Source organism: Chanodichthys erythropterus, chromosome 14 (assembly GCF_024489055.1).
Source record: "Chanodichthys erythropterus isolate Z2021 chromosome 14, ASM2448905v1, whole genome shotgun sequence".
NCBI lineage: Eukaryota > Metazoa > Chordata > Actinopteri > Cypriniformes > Xenocyprididae > Chanodichthys > Chanodichthys erythropterus.
In genome coordinates, this window is record NC_090234.1 from 37,517,037 (window position 1) to 37,543,303 (window position 26,267).

The following is a 26,267-nucleotide window of genomic DNA, read 5'->3' on the forward strand; positions in this document are numbered from 1 at the left end:
CATGATGCACCACCTGAAACACTACAACCAACAACGGATGGGTCAGTAGGTCAACTAATTGTCCATACTGGTTAAGATCGGTATTTTTTAACAGCAGTGCTTTAAAGAGGATGAATTAATAGATGTGAATTCTCCAAGAGCGTTGTGTTGTGCTGACAATGTGATGAAACTGTAAACATGCAGAGATGTTGTCTCTGAAGTCATGCCTTTTAAAGCAGCGCCTCTATGGCAATCCAAGCAGTGACTTTGTAACAAAGTAGAGAGACTCAACATCAAATTTCAAGAGAACTTTTTGACCTAATGTGAGCAATAATTCAGGTGTAATGCATAACGCATTGACTGTAAAAATGTTTTTTATGTATTTTCTTATGCTACAGTAAAAACCTGTAAATTGGTTAACTAAGTTACCTTATCATATATGGTGAAAAACAATAAATGGCTTAATATTATACATTATATGTAATTTTACTGTAAAATGCTGTCAAATTTATGGTTTGGCAAGAAAATTATGATGAGAAAAATGTAAAAGGACATTCAAGTCCCTGTGTGACATCACATATGACTACAATTTTTATAAATAGTTTTTTTTCTTCTTATTTTTTGTTCTTGGTAACTAAATAACAGGAAATGAAACACAAAACACCCTCATGTATATTACATTAGGGAGTTTTTCATTACATTTTCTGTTATTTATTTAATGTTTGTTGCATTGTTTTACTGTCATGTGTGATACTTTGATGGTAACACACATGACAGTAAAATTATATCACTTGAAATATACGTAAATGAAGTATAATATAAATGAAATTTATAGTTATAAGTTATAAAATATACAAGTAGGAATATACCATCCCGTCACCACATTTTTTATGCTGAATTTCAACCAAAGTTTTCTATTTTGTTTTACCATAAATTTAGATATTTTTACAGTGAAGGTCTCCATTGACCATTTTGTGATATAAAATGTTTAAAATTAAGATTTTTTTTTAATGTTAGCCATGAATAGCCCATATGAAACACATCTGATGTGGTCATGATTCTCAATCAGCCTAATTATACAAGACTTCATTAAGATCAACAAGTCAACTAGTTGTTCAGACAACCCATTAACTAGTTAGTTTACCAAAACATTTAATCATTTAATCACCATCATGCCATTCCAATGACTTACTTTCTTCTATGGAACATATAAGAAGATATTTTGAAAAAATATTGGTAACTAAACAGCTTTGGTTCCCATTGACTTATATTGTATGGACAAAAAAATAGCATTGAAGTCAATGGGAACCAAAACTGTTTGGTTACCAACATTCTTCAAAATATCTTCTTTTATGTTCAACAGAAAAAAGGAATTCGGTAACACTTTGTTACGGGGAACACATATTCACTATTAACTATGACTTTTGCCTCAATAAACTCTTAATTTACTCTTTATTAATAGTTTGTAAGGTAGTTGTAGCATTTAAGTTTAGGTATGGGGGTAGGATTATGGGATGTAGAATATGGTCATGCAGAATAAGTCATTAATATGTGCTTTATAAGTATTGATAAACAGCCAATATGCATGCTAATAAGCAACTCGTTAAAAGTGAGAATTGTTCCCCATACAAAAGTGTTACCAGGAATTCATACAGCTTTGGAACGACATGAGGGTGATTCAATTATGACAGAATTTTCATTTTTGAGAGGGCTATCCCTTTAAAATCCTGTTTCCTGTCAAAGTGTGAAAAGAGTGAACTCACTGAGTCAGAGCTTCCCCTAAAGGAGTCCGTGCTGTTGTAGGTACAGGAAGATCTGTGTAGCACTTCCTCATCAGTGAGGTGTCCATCATTCATACTTCCTGCATCCCCACAACTTCCCAACGCCTCCTCAAACTCCTCTTGGTCATAGTCTGACTCTGTGTCAGGCAAAATACTGAAGCTGGTTTCCTCCACTGGCAGCACAATCTCTGTTATCATCTTCCGGGAGTTTTTATACACCACTCCATAGTCTTCTTTTGTTGGTACTGGTACAGGTGGAGGAGGGGGTGGAGTTGAAGGTGGAGGTGGGATGTCTGAGAGTCTGTTTTGTTTGATAGAGGAATTGGATTTCGGCCGCTCCATCATCCGTGCAGGTGAGGAAGTGGCCACAAGACCTTCGGCAAAGGCGGGCGGTGGAGGCGGAAGACTGGAGAGAATCTCTTTGTCCAGAGGCACGGCAGCTGGGGGAGGGAAGTCACGGAGGGGGATACACTCGTCTTCCGCGTGGAAGCCTTCGTCCACTTCCTCCTCGGCCAGAGGCGCGGTGGTCTCAGAAGGGTCGTGAAGGTTCTCCTCACTGGAGAGCGACTGTTCCAAGCCTCCAAAGTCTAGCATCTCCAAGAACTCCGTAGCCACTCGTGAAGCCTCTTTCTCCAGGCGGTAGATCTCGGCGTCCCTCTTCTGCCGCAGCTCGTCTCTGGAGCCGTCGTTTAGCAAGGACACCCCTTCGTCTCTCTGTCTCTGCAGTCGCTCAATCTCTCGCTCCAACCGCAGAATCTCCTCCATCTGACGACTCTCCTCTTCAGATGAGTACTGGCACAGGCCGTGGGACACGTCCTTCTGGAATATGGTGGAGGGATAGTGAGGATGCATGTCAATAATACACAGTTCATTTTGTCAATTTAGCATTTTTATTACATGGTACTCTTTTAAGTATTATGTAAACATCACGGTACATGAATAAAGCCCTGTTTACACCACAGGAACTTTCCCCAGGAACTAGGAACTTTGGGGTGGCACTTGGTGTGTTTCGACCTCAGGAACCAGGGTCTAAATAAAGTTTTGTGTAAAAATTCTCCCATCAAAACATCCCTGCTCACGAGGTAGTACTTTTTCATAGTTCAGGAACTTTCGGGGGTGGGAATTGGGCGCTGAAAATGCTGATTGGTTGAGTTCACACAGCATTTTGATTGGTTGACTCCTGACTCCAGTCTGTTGCAGTGCGTGCAAAATTGGAGTTTAAAAATATGACCGATGGAGCTTCAGGCTTTAATAAGCTTATATGTGGAGGACGAAATCCAGCGGGAACTGGAAAGTCGCACACAGTCCTACGTCATCAGACTTATCTTCATGGTACTTTAGACTGCTATGGATACGCAGACAGCAACAGGTCTGGGGGGAAAAAAGTTCCTGGGACAAATTGTTCTGGGTTATTTTGGTGGAAATGAGGCTTATGGTAACCATAGAGTGCCTCAGGGATGGCGCATTTTTGTAGGCAAAACCCGGAAGCGAGTTAGCATTTTAGGACTTCCGGTTCCAACTCCGTAAAGTCTATGGGTTTTTTTGAATGGGTTTTTAATAAGGTCTGTGGTTAACAAAGCCTCTAAATACTTTCACATTTTGATCTATGACAAAACACACCAGTTATAACCCACTTGTGATTTTTTTAAACTTTTACTGTGTCTTAAAAACGGCGGTTGCTAACAAGTTTCTAAAAGGGACTACTTCCTTTGACGGGGACTTTAGACGTCATCATTAAAAATGGGACATTTGGACAGCATTTCTCATGAAAAAGTGGATAAGTATTCATAACAGCACAGATCATAATCAGCGAGCAAGTTTATAAATAAAGTTGTTTTCTAAATAAAGTTTGAGGAAGCTTGGTGGTGACGACGTTGATCCGCGACCATGGTGTGCTGTAGTCCGTTTATAGCCTACTGTTAGCTTTTTATATCTGACGACTTTATTTTAAAATCTATAAATGTTGTGTTAACTTGAAAAAAATTATCTTGATAGACAAAACGTGCAAGTGTCATAACCCTTTGTTAAACACCGAGATTATTCTCTGCGATTTTCCAAAAGTCTATGGGGAAAATGCATAGGCTTTCAATCGAGGGAACCCGTGCGCCGCTAACTTCCGGGTTGGCCTACAAAAACACGTCATCCCTGGGGTACTCTATTCAGGTATATGGGCCAATGACATATATGAGTTTTCATGATAAGCTATAAAAATAGTTAAAAAAAAGTTTGAAAAAACAATTTCAAGAAAAGTCTAAATTTAATGACTAAAAATGGCATGTGACTGTCATGTAAGAAATAAGATTTTTTCCTTAAATGTTACATGTTGGTGTAGACATTTATTATTTTCAAAATGTTTTAAAATGTATTTTTCAAAAAAAAAAAAAAAATACAAACATAAAATTATTTTTTAATGAAAAATCTATTTAATTTATTATTTTCAAAATGTTTTAAAATGTATTTTTCAAAAAAAAAAATACAAACATACAATTATTTTTTAATGAAAAATCTATTTAATTCATAAATATCATTATGTTTTTTGGGAGTTGCACCACATGATTTTTTACAACCAGATCTAACCTCACAAATGTCCTAAAAATGTCACATTATCTGATATTTTAAGAGGATTACTGACAGCGACACACAGTCATGAAGGTCTGCAGGGATCCTCACTTTATCATCAAATTTTAATATATATCTTTTTAATGTTTTCTGTATGTTGGTTGCACCATATGGCTTGATTTGGTGAAAAATTTATTTTTTTATAATATTTATATACATATGGTGTTAAATATATAATATAATATAATATAATATAATATAATATAATATAATATAATATAATATAATATAATATAATATAATATAATATAATATAATATAATATAATATAATATAATATAATATAATATAATATAATATAATATAATATAATATAAGCAGTGGAGCATTTTTGTTAAACTACGGTTACAACCTACTTAAGGAATTTAAAAGAGGATTTTTGACCCAAATAGCACAGTACCATGGCATTACCCTGATTGTACTACGGTTTTGCCAAAGACTTTCTGTAAGTGAAGACAGAGAATTAGGACAATACAAGAGTTATATCCTTTCCAGATTAGAAATCTCTCTCATGAGAATACAAAATCAAATCCAATAAAAAATAATACCTTGTGGTTGTGATGATTTTTCTCCACTAAACTCCTAATCGGAGGAAAAAAAACACGAGAATATCCTTTTAGACAGAGCAGATTAAGAGCACAGTCCAGCAGCCAACACAGATTTTGGTTGACCCAAATTGAAAGTCAAACATTTGCCCAGAATGTGTTTTACCTGCTGTGCCCTGCCTCTCTATCCTCCAGTATCTGTTTGCTCTTGAGCTCTTCCTGCCTCCTGCTCAACTCTTCCTCTTCCTGCTGTATCCGTAAAGCCTCCTCTTTCCTTCTCTGTTCCTCTTCTTGAAGCCTCCGTCTCTCCTCCTCCTCCTCTCTCTTCCTTTCCTCCTCTAGTCTTCGTCTCTCTTCCTCAAGTCTCCTCAACTCCTCTTGACGTCTTCTCTCTTCTTCCTCTCTTCTTATTCTCTCCTCCTCTTCTCTCCTCTGCTTTTCCTCTAAGAGCTGGCGGTAGAGTTGCCGGGCGTTCTGTCCGCGGAGGTGTTTCTGGAGGACCACGGCAGCGGAGCGGAAACGAAGGAAGGCTTGTCTCCAGAAGTGAGCGCGGTAGTTCTTTTGGATTGTGATGGTGCTGTTCCGGACTTTTTTATAGTGTTTTCTGTGAGAAAAATAATTACAACATTAGAGAGCGAACCCTCAAGGCTTTTCATTAATGATTAGTTTACAGGGATATTATAGTAATTATGAGTATATTATGGCAATTACTCAATATAATAAACAACTCTGTCATTAATGCATGAGTAACTCATTTAATAGCAATTAGCCACACAATCCAAAATATTCAGTTTCAATCACAAATATGAGAGACGGTCATTAATATAAAACACTCTAGTTAGATAAAAGATCTGTGTTTGATCTGTGCCACAATTCTCATACATTTGGACCAGGCCACGCAAATCAAAAAATCTAACCTGCAATGCTGGACTGAAAGTATTTTGACGTCTGTCATGTTTGATTTACTATGGTATCAGAGTAAACTCTTAAAAAACAAGGATCAATGGGGTTCTATGTACAACCCAAGGGTTCTTGACTCAGTTTTATAGATCCCTTTATGCCAAAAAGGTTCTTTATAAGGAGAAATGTCTTAAATGATTGCATAATACTTTCATGTTTAACAGGTTATTTGAATGTTTTCTATGGATAACGTACAGTAAACCATGTACAGTAAACCAACATAAAATCCCCAATCACGCTAACAGCGCTCAAAACTGGCAAAAAAAACTGACTGATTTATGAATAAACAGCATGTAAATGTATTTACCTGTGTGTGTAGTGCTTATTGTTCAGTATTTGCAGTGAAAAGATACTCTTGACGACTTTTCATGGTATAAACCTCATTTGCTTCCCTGCACTTTCATAATGAATCTAATCCACTTGATTTTGCTCTCAATACACTGATTCACACAGCTCTGGTAAATCATTGCGTGATGCAACTTTCACCTCATTCACATATTCGATTATGGCAATGCATCCACTCAACTCAATAAAAAGTAACTGAAGTCACAACGACAGTCTTTGGTAACTCACCCGAGCCCATTTAACGAAGCGTGTTTATACACAAACACACACAAAGCTGCACTAACCTTGCCACATAACTTAGTATGTGGGCCCGAATCACCATACCAGCCGCTGTGCGCACCTCTTCTCTTTCCTTCTCCAGCCTCTGCTCCAGAGCTTCCTTCAGGAACACCTGCAAGGCACCAAAGAAGAAAGACAAGGAGAGGGAGAGGGAAGAGGGTAGGTTTAGGTAAACTGATTGTTAACTCTCTCCAGACGGTGTGAGCACGTCTCCAAGTGTGCTCAGCAGGCTACAGGCTACAGGGAGCTGAGCTGTGGAGCTCTGCCATTGTGCTGAAACCACAGCGCTCTGATTTCCTGTTACTGCTGCTGCTCGGGCTATTCCAGACAGACTGACGTGCATGGACAGAGAGAGAGAGAGAGAGAGAGAGAGAGAGAGAGAGAGAGAGAGAGAGAGGGGAGGGGGAAAGAGTGGCTCTCGGCCAAAGAGCAGGCCACACCCTCACTCTCTCTCTAAAAGAAAAGAGACATGAAGGCTTAACCCTTTACTCACTGACTCAGAAGAGAAACCTCAGGAACACAGCTGAAGAAAAAGTGAAGATCTGTATAATAAATGGTATCAATATATCTATAAATTATTAAAAGAATAACCTACAGTGTAATACCAAAGAGTAATGGAGCCTGTTTTCTCTGAAGATTTTTTTCTTTCTTAATTTCTGTCATCTGATGGAGTTTGAGGTTTCCTGCTACTGTCGCCTTTGGCTGGCTTAGTTGAGGTTTAGAAGACACTTACAATTCAGTAATAATTAGGGCTGTCAATCGATTAAAAATTTTAATCTAATTAATTACATACTCTGTGATTAATTCATCTAAATTAATCGCATACATAATTTTTGCTGTGAAAGTATTAAATATTTCAATTCAGATGAATCAATGCAGGGTTTTCCTGGGTCAAAAATGGTCTTCGGTGGTGACAGACATGGTCATCCACACAAACAGTAAAAGTACCCTACCCACGTGATCTGCGAGCCCGATACTGACAATAAAGTACCCGTCACTCTCACTGTAATTCTTTCTTGCCCTCTTTGCAAAAAAAGAAAAAAGAAAAAAAAAAGTGATTTTATAGATTTGTAAGAGAAGATGCTTTTTTGCTAAACCTGAAAAGTATTAAAAAGTTGCATTTAGAAGTTATATTAACTAATAATAGAATTTTCTACCATATACAATTGAATGCACCTAGCTAACAACAACTTGCTTTGTTCTGGTTTCACCTCACTCCAGTCTAAACTATCTGATTTTATATTAGGTAGGCCTAATTTACTACACATTGTCATTCAAAGGTGCCCTAGAACGTCTTTTTAAAAGATGTAATATAAGTCTAAGGTGTCCCCTGAATGTGTCTGAAGTTTCAGCTCAAAATACCCCATAGATTTTTTTAAATTCATTTTTTTAACTGCCTATTTTGGGGCATCATTATAAATGAGCCGATTCAGGGCTACTGGCCCTTTAATTCTCCTGCTCCACGCCCACAGAGCTCGCGCTTGCCTTGAACAGTGCACAAACAAAGTTTACACAGCTAATATAACCCTCAAAATGGATCTTTACAAAGTGTTCGTCATGCATGCGTCGGATTATGTGAGTATTGTATACTGTTATATTGTTTACATTTGATTCTGAATGAGTTTGAGGCTGTGCTCTGTGGCTAACGGCTAAAGTTACTCTGTTGGAGAGATTTATAAAGAATGAAGTTGTGTTTATGAATTATACAGACTGCAAGTGTTTAAAAATGAAAATAGCGACGGCTCTTGTCTCTGTGAATACAGTAAGAAACGATAGTAACTTTAACCACATTTAACAGTACATTAGCAACATGCTAACGAAACATTTAGAAAGACATTTTACAAATATCACTAAAAATATCATGTTATCATGGATCATGTCAGTTATTATCACTCCATCTGCCATTTTTCACTATTGTCCTTGCTTGCTTACCTAGTCTGTTGATTCACCTGTGCACAGATTCAGACGTTAATACTGGCTGCCCTTGTCTAATGCCTTTCATAATGTTGGGAACATGAGCTGGCATATGCAAATATTGGGGTGTACACCCCGACTGTTACGTAACAGTCGGTGTTATGTTGAGATTCACCTGTTCTTCGGAGGTCTTTTAAACAAATGAGATTTATATAAGAAGGAGGAAACAATGGAGTTTGAGACTCACTGTATGTCATTTCCATGTACTGAACTCTTGTTATTCAACTATGCCAAGATAAATTCAATTTTTCATTCGAAGGCACCTTTACGTTAAATAACCTGAAAATATTGTGGATTATTAAAGCTAATTTTACTAACCACTTTTGCTAAATGGGGTAAGCAGACTTATGTTCTCATTTCAGAGTTGTTCGAGTAAATGATTCATTATAGACCGTGTGGACAGATCAGTTGTTGTCATGATTCATTAAAATGAATCTGTTCAAATCATCAGTCATTAGGTCACGAATTGGACATTAGCGGACGTTGATGCGTTGCGTGCGAATCGCGACTGTTATTAGGATATCGCAAAAGATTTGTCAACACGGAAAACACTTCACCACTGGATAGGATTTTCTTTTTGTTTACTGAAAGTGTGGTTTATGTCAGCTGCACGCGCAGGGCGCCTGTCAGAGAAGATGAGGTGACGTTCTTTTGAGCAATATTCACACCTAGCGGTTATTCAGGAAAAACATTCTCTGAATGCGCCTCGTGAAACATGGATTCGGTCTTACGAACTTTTAGCATCGTGTCAGCTGATTTAGATATTATGTGTGAGGTAGAGAGAGTGCAAAGACGGTGCTTACTTTGAAGAAAGAGAGAGGGAGGACCTCTGCTCATTCTGTCTGTCAGTGCAGCAGTCATCTGCCTCCTTCATTTTACAGTCGAATGGTGGCTAGAACGGCTCAAAGGTCAATACGTAATAGATTAATCTGCGTTATTTTTTTTAACACGTTATTTTTTCTCAGATTAATTAATCAAAATTAATGCATTATTTTGACAGCCCTAGTAATAATATTATTTATTTTACTGCACAGACAAAATTGTAACCGAATTGAGCTGAATGATGACACTTGTGTTCTGTAGAGCTGTCTTATGGCTTAATCAAATTAATTTCATAATGAATTGTTATTGAACTAAACTGAATCAACACTCAACTGACTTGAGCTGAATAACGACACTACTGTATTTTTAGTGCTACTTTACAGGACAATTTGAATTGGTCACATTTGATGACGTTTGTATCATTGACTCTCATTTTCGTGTTTATTACTGTGGAGCTGCTTTGAAACAATCTGAATTGTATAAATCAGGGGAGCCCAATCCTGTTCCTGGAGATCTACCTACCTGCAGAGTTCAGATTTAACCCTGATCCAACACACCCATCTGTAATTATCAAGTGCTCCTGAAGCTGTTAATTAGCTTGTTCAGGTGTGTTTGATCAGGGTTGGAGCTGAACTTTGCAGGAAGGTAGATCTACAGGAACGGGAGTGGGCTCCCCCGATATAAATAAAGGTGATTTGACTTGACATTAAAAGGTGCATTCAGTACTTTGATGCTAATTTGATGTTTTACACATTTTAAAATACAGTTAAAACGTTAGAGTTATGTTTTTAATGAAGTCACTTATGCTCACCAAGGCTCCATTTATTTGATCAAAAATAGAGTAAAAATGGTAAAAAAAATTATAATTGTAATTTAGATCAACTGTTTTCTATTTTAATATATATTTAAAAGTGTAATTTATCCCTGTGATGACAAATTTGAATTTTCAGCATCATTACTCCAGTCTTCAGTGTCACATGATCCTTCAGAAATCATTCTAATATGATGATTTGGTGCCCAAGAAACATTTCTTATTATTATCAATGTTCAAAACAATTGTGCTGCTTAAAGGGTTAGTTCACCCAAAAATGAAAATTCTGTCATTAATTACTCACCCTCATGTCATTCCAAACCCGTAAGACGAACCTGAATCAGTGGTTCGGAGCACGTATCAAACTGCCAAAGTCATGTGATTTCAGTAAACGAGGCTTCGTTATGTCATAAGTGTTTTGAAATGTCAATTGTTCACCACTGGGGGGGCGTGACTTTGGTAGTTTGATACACGCTCCGAACCACTGATTTGAAACAAAAGATTTTTAAAGCTTTGAAGCTTCATGAAGCAGTGTTTTGAAATCGCCCATCACTAGATATTGTTGAGTAAAGTCGTTATTTTGGGGTTTTATTGGCACACAAAAAGTATTCTCGTCGCTGCATAACATTAAGGTTGAACCACAGTAGTCACATGAACTGTTTAAATACGTCTTTAGTAGCTTTGTGGGCATACATCATATGCGAATACCAGTCTGTATATGGTGGCATTACCGTTACCAGAATCAGGTCCTTTCAATTAACATCAACATATACACACACACACACACACACACATCATCACTTCTGGCCTCCCACAGATCTTTTAATCCCATTGTGAGATTTTCCTGGAATCGATGACCCAGATGTTACTGTAATCACGACACACAGCTGCAAAGGCGCACAGACTGGAGGAAGTTTCCTCGTCCACATCCTTCCCCCATCCCACGCAAAAAACCCTGAGCCCCGATCTAGGGATCACACTTCCTCAACAACACAATCAGCATGGATATAATTACACACAAGTTGTTTTGTTTCAAGCAAGGAAACACAATACCAGACCCCTTTCTTGATCTTACACCCCCTCCTCTCACCTCCACCTCAAATCTGACACTCACAAAAACACCACGAACAAAAGCCAGCACCACCGCTCGAGAGGACCTGTACTGAACAGGCATTCTCTACTGATCACAATCACACTCCTGAATGAAATCATAAAACAAAACAGACCTTGAGCCATGATAACAACCATAGTGGACCGCAAAACACGTACAGCAATGACCAACGCAGTCATAGGTCATAGTCTGGAGCTTTGACTGCCGACTTGATCTGTCACCAAGACTTGCTGGAATACATTAAACTGTTGTTTTACTAGAGACTGTATTTATATAGCTACATGAAAGGCATGTGTGGAACATATGGGTAAACACTGATCAAACAACCTCCATAGAGCACAGCCTGATGTCTGATCTTCCGCTCCCTGCTGCTAATAATACTCCATGTGGCCCTAAAATGACATTGGTCCAGAGTCCTGACTGTGGTTTTTCTGTAGATTCCTGACTGATGAAGACAAAAAGCACACAAAGTCACCTATTGAACCTTACAGGAGAAAACAAGCAGGATCTTCAAGATGGTTCTCTCTCATTTGTTTTTTTTTTTTTTTTTTTTTTTAAATATAAGTTAAAGGGATAGTTCACCCAAAAATGAAAATTCTGTCATTTACTCACCCTCAAGTTGTTTCAAACATGTGTAAATTTCTTTGTTCTGCTGAACACAAAGGAATATATTTGGAAGAATTTTTGTAACCAAGCAGATCTCGCCCCCCATTGACTACCTGCTTGGTTTCCAAACATCAAATATCTTCCTTTGTCTATAGCAGAGTGTGAACTTGAGGGTGAGTAAATGATGGCAGAATTTTCATTTTTGGGTGAACTATCCCTTTAAATGCAGGTTTTTGATATGTATACTGTGCATAGCCATGCTTTTCCCCAGCAAAACTGAACTAAAATTGGAAACAGAGCACCGTTTTTGTGGTGGAGCCGGTTGACATAATTCTTGCTGGTTAAAGGTACAATATGTACAATTTTTGCAGTAAAATATCCAAAAACCACTAGGCTAGTGTTATATATTTTGTCCAGCTGATTACAATATCTTTAATGTTTTCAACTACTTGTAAATAATGAGAAAATCCCCATTCTAAACAGTGACACGGGGCAGTGCAGTCGCCTGTCAATGACGACAGTTACCTTTGTTACCACCTTTACTGACGTAGAAACCACATGACAACAGTGTCGTGGACAAATGCGGAAGTAGTGTCTAGCCTCCAGCAAACCACTAGCTTGCTTCAAGCAGTTCCTTATTTACTTCTTGCACGTTTTATGGTGGATTGTGTTAATTATTTATGGAACATAATTACTGTTTACCATCTGCCGCTGGTTCTGTCGACAAGGACAGCTCCCGTAAACTCATGACCGGAAAAGCGGAAGCGGCGCCGGCGACTGTGTCATAATAAAAGTCCCGCTGCTCGTGAGGCATGTGTTGATTAATCGCTCCAGCTCCTCGTTCAGCTCCCGCAACACTCGGTCCTGCTCTGCTTCATACTACAGTAACGTTAATAATCGCATCCACGAACATGAGTTCTTCCAGACTCCAATCCCTATTCTTTTGCACCGTCCGTTGAGATGGAGACCACATATCCCAAGTTTCCGCTCTAAAACTTGGCGTCATCAAACTACGCCTTTGTTTTGAATAGGCTTCTAGCGACTTCTAGCGGAAAAAAAATATCACAGATTGTACCTTTAAAGTCAACTTGAAATCAAAATTGACTATTTTTACTTCCTCTACATCAGGGGACCAAGGAGCTGCGCAAACTTCAAGGGGGATCCAATAAGACAAACAAACACACACACAAATATATGAATACATATGATATTTTTCAGGTTTTTTTATTATAGCAGAAGTACCAGCTTAGACAGGGGGCCTTTAAATATTTTCTTGGGCAAAGGGAGGCCTTGGATGGAGTCCAGAGGCACAGAATCACTGCTATAAATGTTCTGATCTTATTGCAAACAGTTATTTGGCCCACTTTGTTACAAAAAACAAAATCTGGCCAGTTGGATAATGTTAACCAATTGCCAAATAGATCTTAAGGCAAACTCCCATAGATCAGTCTATTTTGGAAAACATTTGCTTTTCAACATCCAATTAATTTCCAGCAGATACAAACCAGGTCCTGCCCTACACTTTTGTTCTTGTTGAATATCTTATTTAACTTGAAAATATGTCATATTATGAAAGCAAAATGAGTCATGAATGGTAATTCATGTTGACATTAAACTAGTTAAGAAATCTTGTGTAGACACCAGAAATCCAACATAAACACAACTATACTACATTGCGTCATAAATCACATACTGTCTGAGTAGATATTGCATTTGAATTTGAATATACAGTACTTTGCAACCGTTAAAAAAGTATGTTCTGAATACTTCTGTATGAATATGGGTAGTATGAATGAAATTCAAACATGCTAAATCCACCATGATGTTACGGTCACATGACCAACCAGGGTCAGCTGCATCACTTCACTTCCATTCATAAATCCCCTCCTGTGGCCTCATGGAATAGTAAAATGTCCATTGAATGCACACTTCAGGATCTCAGGGAAAGTAGTAGGTCATCCAGATATGTTTTGCCTACTATGAATTTGGACATATTACTCTTTTGACATAGCATTTTTCGCATACTTGCCTATATAGTAGGGAAGTATTCGATTTCGGATGCAGAGCTGGTCTTTTCAGAAAGGGTTAAACAAACCGATTGGTGATGGCGGGGGACAAATACGTGTTTTGTTTTTGTGGCGGACAGTGTTGGGTAAATTGCATTTTGGGATAAGATCTGTACATGGAGTGGCCCATCAGCCCAGCTTCTGTCATGAGGTTGCCAGCTTTCCTTAGGTCCATTAGGGCAACAGGCTATTTAACATGTATGATCGTGGAGTCTAGTAGAGCAGTGAAAGCTGTAGGTTAGAGTAGCTGACCTTGAGTACATTGGAGCTCTGACGTGCTGATAACAAATTGGAGCCGTCCAGCCCTGACCCCACCACAGAACAATGAGGCTATTTTACAGCTAAACAATTTGTAAAGCATGACTCTATTCAGCAGGGAGTGAGTCTGCGTGTCCAGTGTGTGTATCTCAATTCATTTGTTTCAGTGTCTTTATGCATGTGTGTGTAGGAGACAGAAAGCAACATTCTAGGAAAAGGAGAAATACTGCATTACATTCAATCCTCTATTGAGGCCGTGATGAATTCAGACGTATTGTGCATTGCATGGCACATACTATCTGAAATTGTTTTAAATTTCTGTGAAATTTAAATGATATGGCACTTTTGTTTTAGCATTTTTATGACTTAAAACTAATCAATTACAATTACATGACTATATTTATATGTATGCCATATCATAATAAATGAATTATCATGAATTTTCATCATGAATTATCATAAAAACAATCTCAGATGTTATGTTCCATGCAATGCAAAATAACTTTCACTGAATATACACTACCATTCAAAAGTTTGGGGTCGGTAAGGTTTATTTAATGTTTCTGAAAGAAGTCTCTTATGCTCATCAAGGCTGCATTTATATGATCAAAAATACAGTAAAAATAAATATGACTAAACTACTAACTCTTCTATTTTAACATACTTTAAAATGTAATTAATTCCTGTGATGGCAAAGCTGACATTAAGCATCATTACTCCAGTCTTCAGTGTCACATGATCCTCCAGAAATCATTCTAATATGCTGATTTGATGAAACATTTCTTATTATTATTGATGTTGAAAACGATTGTGCTGCTTAATATTTTTGTGGAAATGTTGATTCTCATGATTCTTTGATGAATAGAAAGCTCAAAAGAACAGCATTTATTTGAAATATAGATCTTTGTAACATTATAAATGTCTTTACCATCACTTTAAATCTATTTAACATGTCTTTGCTGAATAATGTTATTAATAATAAGAAAACCTTACTTATATAAAAAACCTTATATTATATATATATATATATTAGGGCTGTCAAAATAACACGTTAATTTCGATTAATTAATCTGAGAAAAAATAACACGTTTAAAAAAAATAACGCAGATTAATCCATTCCGTATTGACCTTTGAACCTGGAGCCGTTCTTGTGTGCGCAAGCTCTCTCTGTCTTCAAAGTAAGCACCGTCTTTGCACTATCTCTACCTCACACATAATATCTAAATCAGCTGACACGATGCTAAAAGTTCGTAAGACCAAATCCATGTTTCACGAGGCGCATTCGGAGAATGTTTTTCCTGAATAACCGTTAGGTGTGAATAGTGCTCAAAAGAACGTCACCTCATCTTCTCTGACAGGCGCCCTGCGCGTGCAGCTGACATAAACCACACTTTCAGTAAACAAAAAGAAAATCCTATCCAGTGGTGAAGTGATTTCTGTGTTGACAAATCTTTTGCAATGATTTGCAGTCGCGATTCGCACACAACGCGTCAACGTCCGCTAATGTCCAATTCGCGACCTAATGACTCATTTGAACAGATTCATTTTAATGAATCATGACAACAACTGATCTGTCCACACGGTCTATAATGAATCATTTACTCGAACAACTCTGAAATGAGAACATAAGTCTGCTTACGCCATTTAGCAAGAGTGGTTAGTAAAATTAGCCTTAATAATCCACAGTATTTTCAGGTTATTTAAATGACAATGTGTAGGAAATTAGGCCTACCTAATATAAAATCAGTTAGTTTAGACTGGAGTGAGGTGAAACCAGAACAAAGCAAGTTGTTGTTAGCTAGGTGCATTCAAGTGTATATGGTAGAAAATTATATTATTAGTTAATATAACTTCTAAATGCTACTTTTTAATACTTATCAAGTTTAGCAAAAAAGCATCTCTTACAAATCTATAAAATCTTTTTTTTTTTTCTTTTTTTTTTTTTTGCAAAGAGGGCAAGAAAGAATTACAGTGAGAGTGACGGGTACTTTATTGTCAGTATCGGGCTCGCAGATCACATGGGTAGGGTACTTTTACTGTTTGTGTGGATGACCATGTCTGTCACCACCGAAGACCATTTTTGACCCAGGAAAACCCTGCATTGATTCATCTGAATTGAAATATTTAATACTTTCACAGCAAAAATTATGTATTCGATTAATTTAGATGAATTAATCACAGAGTATGTAATTAATTAGATTAAAATGTTTAATCTATTGACAGCCCTAATACATATATATATATATATATACATACATATATATATATATATATATATATGTATGTATATGTATATATATGTTTATATATATATATATATATATATATATATATATATATGTGTATATATGTATATATATGTATATACACATATATATACATATACATACATATATATATATATATCTATATATATATATATATATATATATATATATATATATATATATATATATATATATAAACTCAAATCAGTACTTCAGGTCCTTTTATCCTTTTACTTATACATTTATAGCAATTAATTTGACATATATTCACCTCATAAGAGCAATAATATACAATCGTGCACTTTGTGTGGTGTTCCCAATGACCTTGTCCAGGTATATTTTGCGATAATGATCATTATACGTGGCCTGCATACTGAAGTCAACTAATTGTTTAGTTTGAATAGGCTTTCCTTAATAATGACCTACTCGTGACTGCAAGGAGCACTGACAGTTCATCACTGTCTTATTAAATCAAGTTATTTGATTTATGAGATAATTTCTCTGCTTCAAATCAAACCTAAACACAAGTAATCATGGCAACACTGCATTAAGGCACCATCAAGCTAACAATGTGACCCCTGATAAAGAGATACCCAAACTAGCTCTCAGGAAAGCCAGAAACCACAAGACCCCAAAGGAAGTAACACAGAGCACGCTGGATTCAATTAATTTAAAGAAAAGTGGTCTGAATCAAAGGACACAAGAATGTCTTTTATTTACAGTGCCTTCCTGTTCCTCTGAAACCTCAGAGCTCCTCTTACTGTAAAAACAGCCTGACTGAACTGCCGTGCTTAATGTGTGGCAGAGAATGACCAAGGAGAGAGAATAATTGACTGATTACAAGATAAGAATGAATAGACACTGTTGAACGGAGAACAGAAAGTGTTCTTTTCAGAGCTGCTGCGCTCCTGTTGCCAAACGCCCTTAAAGTGCTGCGCTCTTGTTTCAGGCCGACTAGATCAAGATGAGTCATTTCAGTAAAGTGAGGGACCGCAAAACTCCCTACCAAGATGTGGAGAGGGTTTTTTTGAGGGGGGTGAGAGCAGAGGAAGTATGAGGAAGAAAGAGGAAAGAATGAAGAGAGAAGAGAGGGGGGAAAAACGCCAGACTGAAAAAATTCCCCTATGAGTATTGCAAAACATTACCACAGAAATGGCACCATGCATCTTTTGACACTTCCATGATGGTAATATCGCGGTATTATCTGTGTGTTCACTACAAATAAATCCCCTCAGAGTACCATAGTGGTGAGAATACATTTGTGAACCCTTTGAAAATGTCTGGATTTCTGCATGAATTACTTATTAATGTGGTCTGACTCTGATCTTCATCAAAGTCACAATTACAGACAAACACAATCTGACTAAATTAATAACACACAAAATGCTGTACTTTTTTAAAACGTTTATTGAAGACAATGAGTGATCATTTACAGTGCAGTGTGGAAAAAGTAAATAAATATCTGTGTAACGACTACTTAGTGTCAGTTAATGGGATAGTTCACCCAAAAAAGAAAATTCTGTCATCATTTACTCACATTCAAGTTGTTCCAAACCTGTATGAATTGCCTTTTTCTTCTGAACGGAAAAGAAGATATTTTGAAGAATGTGGATAACCAAACAGTTGATGGGTATGGAAAAAATACTACAGAAATGAATGTGAATAAATAATGACAGAATTTTTTTTATTTTTGGGTGAACTATCCCTTTAAGGAGATGAGATTGAAAGTGTGGGTCAAACAGTGTGGGTCACACTTTTTTTCTTTTTAATGCACACAAAGCCTCGTTTCTGAAAAAATCTGTGTTTCTGACAAATGTGGTTTCTGACCAATCTCAACAATGATTCATTAGTATAAACCATCCACGTTAAGATATCCAGTCTACAAATGTAGAAAATTCTAGTTGCTATTCTCCCTAGAGCTGAGTTTATAACTGTGACTTTGATTAAGATTGCAGAGATCGAGTATTTTAAAGGGTTCACAAACCTATTCTTGTGACTGTAAATGCCATGATAACACAGTGATCATTCAAAGAATGTCCATAACTCTTTGAATAAGCAAATAAGTACAAAGAATTCCAGGGTTAAAAGTGTTAAAAGTCCCCCCCCACCCCCTTTCTTTTCTTTTTTTGCATTTTAGATTTAAATTCAAATAAATGACTCTCAAAGAATGTCAGGGATGAACCCACAGACTACATAAAAAGTTAAATAGCTCAAACTGAGAAAGAAAGAGCTCTTATTCAAAGTCTTTGCACCGAGTTCTAGTGCATATTTTTTATACTGGTACTTTAAACTCTGTGTGTGAACATGTGTTGGTCATGCAACCGCACCTTAGTCTTTCCCAGCTGCCACTCTTTCTTTGTGACATCATACTTCATCAGCAGATCTGCACATTTCTTCCTCTCGTCCGCTGTGTGGTTTTTGTCCCTCAGGATCATTGTGTATCTGCAAAGGAAGTGGGCAAAACTTGAACACATACACGCACTCCACCTCACTCATGTTACTTTAAGAGAACAATGTTCTTATCAAACGTTCACTGATTCAGAAAAACTTCATGGTATTGTTCATTATGGTTTCAAGGACTTTACTTAACATTCCAAAAACAAAAACTGCAAAACTGTATTTTGATGGACTGTCAGTGGTTTTGTGACGCTTTCTTGGCCATGTGTCTCACCTGCTGAGGAAGTCTTGGAAAGTTCTCCGTACAGGAAAGCCCGCTCTACGGATCTTCACTGTCTCAAGCATTCCAGAGTAACGAAGCTGATTCAGAACCACATCTGCATCAAATTTGTTTGCGTTCTGGAAGAAGACAGAAAGAGATGTTCTTCAGCACTGATATCAACTGGCTATTGGTCCTATTACACTAAAACAAGTCAATGAGAAACGGCATTCAAAATCTCTCTATAATATTTTTAAGTATTTTACACGTTTTATATAGTATCAGTACTTTTGTCTTATTTTCTGTTAAAAATATATAAACATCCTTAAAAGCAAGACAAAAGCAAAATTACATAAGATATAAAGACTTGGGGTAACGCTTTAATTTTGATGGTCACCTTTAGACTGCTGCCGACTATTAGTAATGTTGCACATTACGTCAACTAACTAAAGTACTAGTTAAGTATTACTAGACTGTCTGCTTAATATCTGCTAAGATTTTTATTTTATGATCCCCAAAAGACATCTACTGACTATAAGTAACTTTCCAAGTATGTCAACTTATTCTACTAGCCCCAAACCTAACAGTCTACTAATACTACTATAGAGTTAATTGACATGTAGGTGCAATGTTACTTATAGTCGACAGAATGTCTAAAAGGGACCATCAAAATTAAGTGTAACCCGACTAATTATCAGAAAATATTTTGAATTTTCAAAAAGAATATTTTCTTTCCACATTGACAAACTGTTTTTTTCTCCCTTTTTGAGCAGAAATTACAAGAAATTAGGGCTGTGTGATATATTGCATGCGATTGTCACGCGCATTTCGTCAGTAAAGCCAGTTCCCTGATTACCGCTAAATTGCCATCACCTGCTTTCAAATGGAGCGGCATTTAATAGACAGAGCTGTAGATCACTGACAAGCTACGCAATATTGTGTTCATTATCGCAGATTAATCGCCTTCGATATTGAACGTGATATTGCGTGGCTTGTCAGTGAACTACGGCTCTGTCTATTAAATGCCACTCCATTTGAAAGCAGGTGATGGCAATTTAGCGGTAATCAGGGAACCGGCTTTACTGACGAAATGCGCGTGACAATCTCATGCAATATATCTCCCAGCCCTACAAGAAATATTGTAAGATTCTATGCTAACCCATATTTTTCATAATTATCAAGTAGTAGTGTCTCAATATCATTGTTAAATATAAAAAAAAACGAGAATACTTTTTGTGTAGTAAAAACACAAAACAAAATAATGACTTAATTCAACAATATCTAGTGATGGGCGATTTCAAAACACTGCTTCATGAAGCTTCGAAGCTTTAGGGATCTTTTGTTTCGAATCAGTGGTTCGGAGCATGTATGAAACTGCCAAAGTCACGCCCCCTAGTGGTGAACCATTGAAATTTCAAAAATCTTACGACATAACGAAGCCTTGTTTACTGAAATCAGGTGACTTTGGCAGTTTGATACACGTTCCAAACCACTAATTCGAAACAAAAGATTCATAAAGCTTCAAAGCTTCATGAAGCAGTGTTTTGAAATCGCCCATCACTAGATACTGTCAAATAGAGTCATTATTTTGTTTTTTTGAACCACTGTAGTCACATGAACTGTTTTAAATACGTGTTAATTATCTTGCTGGCAATGGAGGCCTCACTGAGCCATCGGATTTTATCAAAAATATCTTAATTTGTGTTCTGAAGATGAACGAAGGTCTTACGGGTGTGAAACGGCATGAGGGTGAGTAATTAATGACAGAATTTAAATGTTGGGTGAACTAACCCTTTAATATATATTCTCTAAAAATAACTTATATTTATAATTAAATAATTAATTTGCTTAATTATTTATTTTGTTTTGAAAAAAGTTCAATACTTTTAAACCAGTCAAAACCCAAGAAGCTGATCTTTGCAGTGTATAACATGATTTCAGCTGGAAAAAAAGATGTTTCACAGATGTTGATGAAGGATTACGAAAACAAACATTTTATTTTTGGAATAACATAAACCGGATGAATCATGTGCAATGGGACCAGGAACCTTTATAGGGCCCATTTTGATTTCATACTGATTTTAACCATAACCTAGGGGAAGATAATATAGATGCTTGTTTTGATCTGTCACATAAAGAACAAAAGATGTCTGTGGGCAGAAAAAGGGGTGAAACACCAACACAAGTCATAAAGCTTTCAACTGGGATTGATTATGTCTATTGTGTGAGATGTTGCGTCATGCTCAGTGGCGATCTGTAGCTAGATCAGTAACGTCAGTGCCTGGTGTTCAGCTGCTCCCACATTGTCCAGTCCCATCAGGCCGTTTGATCACTATGTTAAGGAGCGGGGCTCATTGTTGGTGGCCTGGACATCTGGTGCGGTTTAACAGCATGTTCCACTATTGTCTTTTGCCTTGCCTGTCATTTCAATCAGCAGAATCTAAAGTGAAATTATCATGTCAGGCTAATGTGAAAGGACACTGAGGTGTATTTCTGGTCTCCCTGAGTAATTTGGGCATTCAACTTGGGTCAGGCATGAAGTATGCAGCATTACAATGGTCTGGAGTGGGGTGAGATGAGCGAGGGATCACTGTTGTGTGGCATAAACGACAGAAGAAAAGGTGTGGAATGACAGAGAGAGCCAGGCAGATCGCCAGATGAAGCCACAGCCGTGATTCCCCTCCCTGAGGACAGTTATCACAATACAACAACCCCAAAAGAAGCGGCAACCTGATCCTCTGCCCGCTGAAATGATAGTCCTTGATAAATCAATACAATCATAATAATTCCAGTAATATGGGAGCTCAAATGAGCATTATTACAGCTCAATTGTATCATATAATGAAGGTTAGAGGCTGCCTCTGGCTCTGTGTGATTTTCTGGCCGTTATCTCTACATTCCTCTGCTGCAGGTCAGGAGTGTGATTCTCCTCTCTGAAGCAGACAGCCGTGACCTCTGACCCCAGCACAGGCGGGATGGGGCTGTAGGAATGTGCTGGCGGTGGGGATGGGCTGCTCCGTTCTGAGCAGATCAGCACAAAGAGACTCTATGTACAGAGTGCAGAACACGACAGACTCAGAGCACTTGCTGGCTGTACAGCTTCTCACACGGAGTTGATGCCAGATTGTTCTGTGATACAAGGGAATTTTTACTTTGACATGAGCAGAAGCCAGTGCTCTGCTAATAATGATTTCTAAATGAGTTTTTCCATGTTTTCCTGTAAAAGTACCCTTAAAACTAGGTTAATTAATTAATTAAAAATTTCCTTAAAAAAATGTATCAACAATTTTTTTATATCTTATATTTGTCTAATCTTACATTTGATCTACCTTTTAGATATTTAATGCACTGCCTAAGTAGCTGACCAGGTTTACATTTCACTGCAAGTTGTATTCTGTATATAACTGTTTGTGATGAATAAAAAATATTGTTAAAAGCAACATTACATACTTAAAACAGGTGAAAATATAAATAGTCTAAGACAAAATACACTCATTAAAGACATGTCTTTTTCTTGTTTCAAAACATTTCAGAAATTTTAACTGGAAAATATAACTTTTTAAATAAATACTTCTTAAAAACATTATTTTTTTTCACAGTGGAGGATTGAAATGAAGGAATAATTCATGTAATGAAAGCATACAGTGACCAGGTTTAGGTCTCACTGACTTTCTCTCATTGCTCTTGAAACTCATTTGCTTTTCTGCATATTCAAATTTTGTGCATCAATATTTGGTTACGAGAGAAGCAGAAACAGGACATTATTGACTTCATATGTCACACAACACATCTTAATGTGTTTGAATATAAGCACAGTGAAAAGGAAAGTTATTGGTGAATAACTCAAATTTGGGTCTGTTCCTCAAACAAAAATACTGTAAATTTTACAGGCCAAAAAGAGCCATTATCCATAGTGTAGTGATGCATCAAGCACAACTCCCACAAATAAATAAATAAATAAATAAACAAACAAAAAAACTCACTTTCAACTGTTGATCAGCGAGAATTTACACGGCCAACTTAAACGCAAACTAAATGTCTGCGGGCCACATTTTTTCCCTCACGTAAAAAAACCTCCCAATTGCAGATTCCTACCAAAATGACTGGATTTCACCCACAAAATTCTGCAGAGCAACAATAAATGAGGCTGCACCTTAAAGGGGACCTATTGTGCCCCTTTTCACAAGATGTAATATAAGTCTCTTGTGTCCCCATAATGTGTCTGTGACGTTTCAACTCAAAATACCCCACAGATCATTTATTATAGCTTGTCAAATTTGAGCAAAAACATGCCGTTTTTGTGTGTGTCCCTTTAAATGCAAATGAGCTGCTGCTCCCTGCTCGTTTTCCAAAAGAGGGCGGAGCTTTAACAGCTCGTGCTTCGGTTGCTCAACAACAATAAAGCTGGAGAATCTCACGCAGCCAAAGTGAGGATTGTCAGTAACGGTGTTCAGCTAGAGTCGGACACTGATGGAGAGACTCAGGAAGAAGTTACAACTTTTGCAGAATGCATCTGGGCGTTTCTGAATGGTTAGTGGATAAATGTATGTAGTTGCTGTGAAGTTGATTCAACTCATCGACTAGCATGTGCCGTCATGTTAATCTTTTGTGCAAAACCTATATGGACAGCCACTATACATAGCGTACCTGTTTGCCAAACAGAGTCAAAATGATGGTGCCGTGGGTGGAAATGGATTAAGGGGCAGTAATATTATAATAAGATCCCCTTCCTACGTCACAAGGGGAGCGAAATCTGAGCGGCTCATTTTTTCACATGCGTGCAGAGAAAGGCTTGCTAAAACAAAGTTACTGGGTTGTCTTTTTTCATGTTTTCTGGGTTGGTAGATGCACCGGGGACCCAATTATAGCACTTAAACATGGAAAAAGTCAGATTTTCATGACTTGAAATATTTAAATAGTTTGGAATACTTTAAAGTGCTTTTGGTCTTTTTTTATTAAAAAGAGCAAACTTGAGGATGAATAAATAGTGACAGACTCTCATTTTGGGGTGAACTATACCTTTGAAAGTGACATTTGAAGCTTTTGGAAGATTGGTTTTATTGTCAGTTTGACTCAGTAAGGAAAGTAAATATGGGTTGAATGTGATATGGACAGTACAAATAATGTGTCGATCCTACCTTCTCCATGTTAGGTTTGATGCAGCGCACAAAGAAAGGGTTGGAGGCACTTAAAGTGGCCATCAGTGCATGAAGAGAGTCCTGAAACACAAATCACAAAAACACTAAATTACACCCCTGCATAGGAAAGTAACAGCAAAAGTGCCATTCAGCAACCAGAGCTGCTATTTGCTTGTCCATCCCACAGCTCTCGTTGAAGAGGGCAAACACAGGCAGTGAGAGGGCCCATATTTACCCAGATACATCAAGGACCCTTCAACCTGGCACTCTGTCCCACAGTCTCAGACTGAGAGGCTCCAGGCTGGCTTTAATGACAGGGGAACAGGGGAACATGCACGGACCCTGTCAAACCCTTGTGCCCGGTTTGTGGGTAATCCCCTGGCTTTAAGAGCCACAGTACAAGGGCAGCTGCCAAATCCCCTGCACGGCAGTTATGACATGCAAAGCCCCGTAACCCCGCAAACTAGTAGACATACAGGGACTTAGACAAAGGGGACAAAACACACACATGCAAGGTACACACACAGTCACACAAGTGCAGAAAAATAAACAAAAAATCCGCTAGGTTTGCACTTATAACCTTGAATGTCCACCCAGAATATTAAGCCCATACACAAGAACACGAAAGCTGTGTTTCAAAACTTACTGGGCTGCTTCAGTGACTACTGTCTACACGGGTAGCTGTCTTTTAAGGGAGCATCCTAACTATTATGAAACCCAATAAGTGACTGATTTGAAACATTCTACATAGGCAGCAGTTCTGTGTGTCACACAAAAAGGACTCAGATGATTGATTTCAATAGAGTGCAACAGTGTCAGGGGCCTTGGTTCTAGTATTTTTCCATTTAGTATTTTTTCCCATTAGGATTAAGATTTTTTTTTTTTTTTTTTTAAATAAGCCATGAACCAATCCAATCAGCTATGGGGTGAATCAAAACATTACAAACTTTGATTTGAAGCAAAAAAAGAATTTAAAAATCTGACAAAAAGACAAGACTGTGAAAGAACTAAAAGCTCATGAAGCATTGTGAATGACAATCAAATTAAAAATAAATAATTTTTGTCTTACACTTACACTTATGGCAAAATATGCATAAAATATTTAAGTAGTTTGAGAGTGTAGTGAGATGGACTCGATTACATCATTCACAGTGCTTCATGGGAGTTGTCGGAAGTTTTGGGGCAATTTTATTGTCATGTTTCTCTGATTTGGTGGTAATTTCTTTGCAGAAACAACCAGGAATTTGGCTGTTAAACAATTATTTACAAAAAAAATGCATTGAAATAATGTGGGCTGATGGCTTCAACAAAAAGCATATCATCGATTAACATATCTTACAGTAACAAATTAAATAAAAGTTTTTTAAATAAAATTCTTGCTTTGTCAGCAATGTTTTTTATAAAGAGAATGCATTCTTTTTATGTGAAGGATATGTATGGGGTTAAATTCCGCCTAAAGTATTGCGGCCACGGATCAAAAAATAATAAGCGTGAATCAAAAATTTAAAAACACATGTAACAATATATTGCACAAACTGAAATAAATATTGCAAAATGATCAGAATGGCAAAGAACGTGGTCACAGATCAAAATATTATAAGCGTAAATCGAAAAATTAAAAGCACATTTAAAAAAAAATAAACACATTAAAAATCATATTTCCCAAATCTTAAACTTATGTTTAGGTGTTCTTAAAAGTTGTTTTCCTTAGTTTTATTATTCTGTACTTTGTGCTTTTACATTTTCTACTCATATTTTACTCTTTTGTACGCTGGTGCTGTTTTTCTCTTTGCTCTTTCCATGTTCCGCTCTTGCTTTTCCAAATGTTGCAGTCTGAGTTTCATGTAATTCAGGGAGGGCTTAAGCGTCACCATTGGTCCACTAGTTCTAGACTGACAGCTCCTTCTCTATCCAATCAATCGAAGAGAAGGAGATGACATCACTTCAAGGCTACTGATGCTCACACACATACAGGGGAAGATAAAAGTTTAATTTGAAACTTTATTTTGACTTTCAAGCTGTAAAGTTATCTGAAGTATGGACAAATAAT

At 37.2% G+C, this 26,267-nt stretch overlaps 1 protein-coding gene across 3 annotated transcripts in view; it reads right to left on the bottom strand.

The window, feature by feature from the left end:
- The window catches only part of myo10l3 (myosin X, like 3), a 92,188-nt gene that overhangs the window by 18,286 nt on the left and 47,635 nt on the right, over positions 1–26,267 (bottom strand). For all 3 annotated transcript variants that reach the window (XM_067409222.1, XM_067409221.1, XM_067409223.1), the window contains 7 exons: positions 24,218–24,298; positions 19,095–19,219; positions 18,751–18,865; positions 6,514–6,620; positions 5,091–5,528; positions 4,928–4,961; positions 1,743–2,579 (listed from right to left, as the gene is read on the bottom strand). In XM_067409222.1, the coding sequence (XP_067265323.1) occupies positions 1,743–2,579; positions 4,928–4,961; positions 5,091–5,528; positions 6,514–6,620; positions 18,751–18,865; positions 19,095–19,219; positions 24,218–24,298 (1,737 nt within the window). The remainder of the gene's footprint in view (positions 1–1,742; positions 2,580–4,927; positions 4,962–5,090; positions 5,529–6,513; positions 6,621–18,750; positions 18,866–19,094; positions 19,220–24,217; positions 24,299–26,267) is intronic.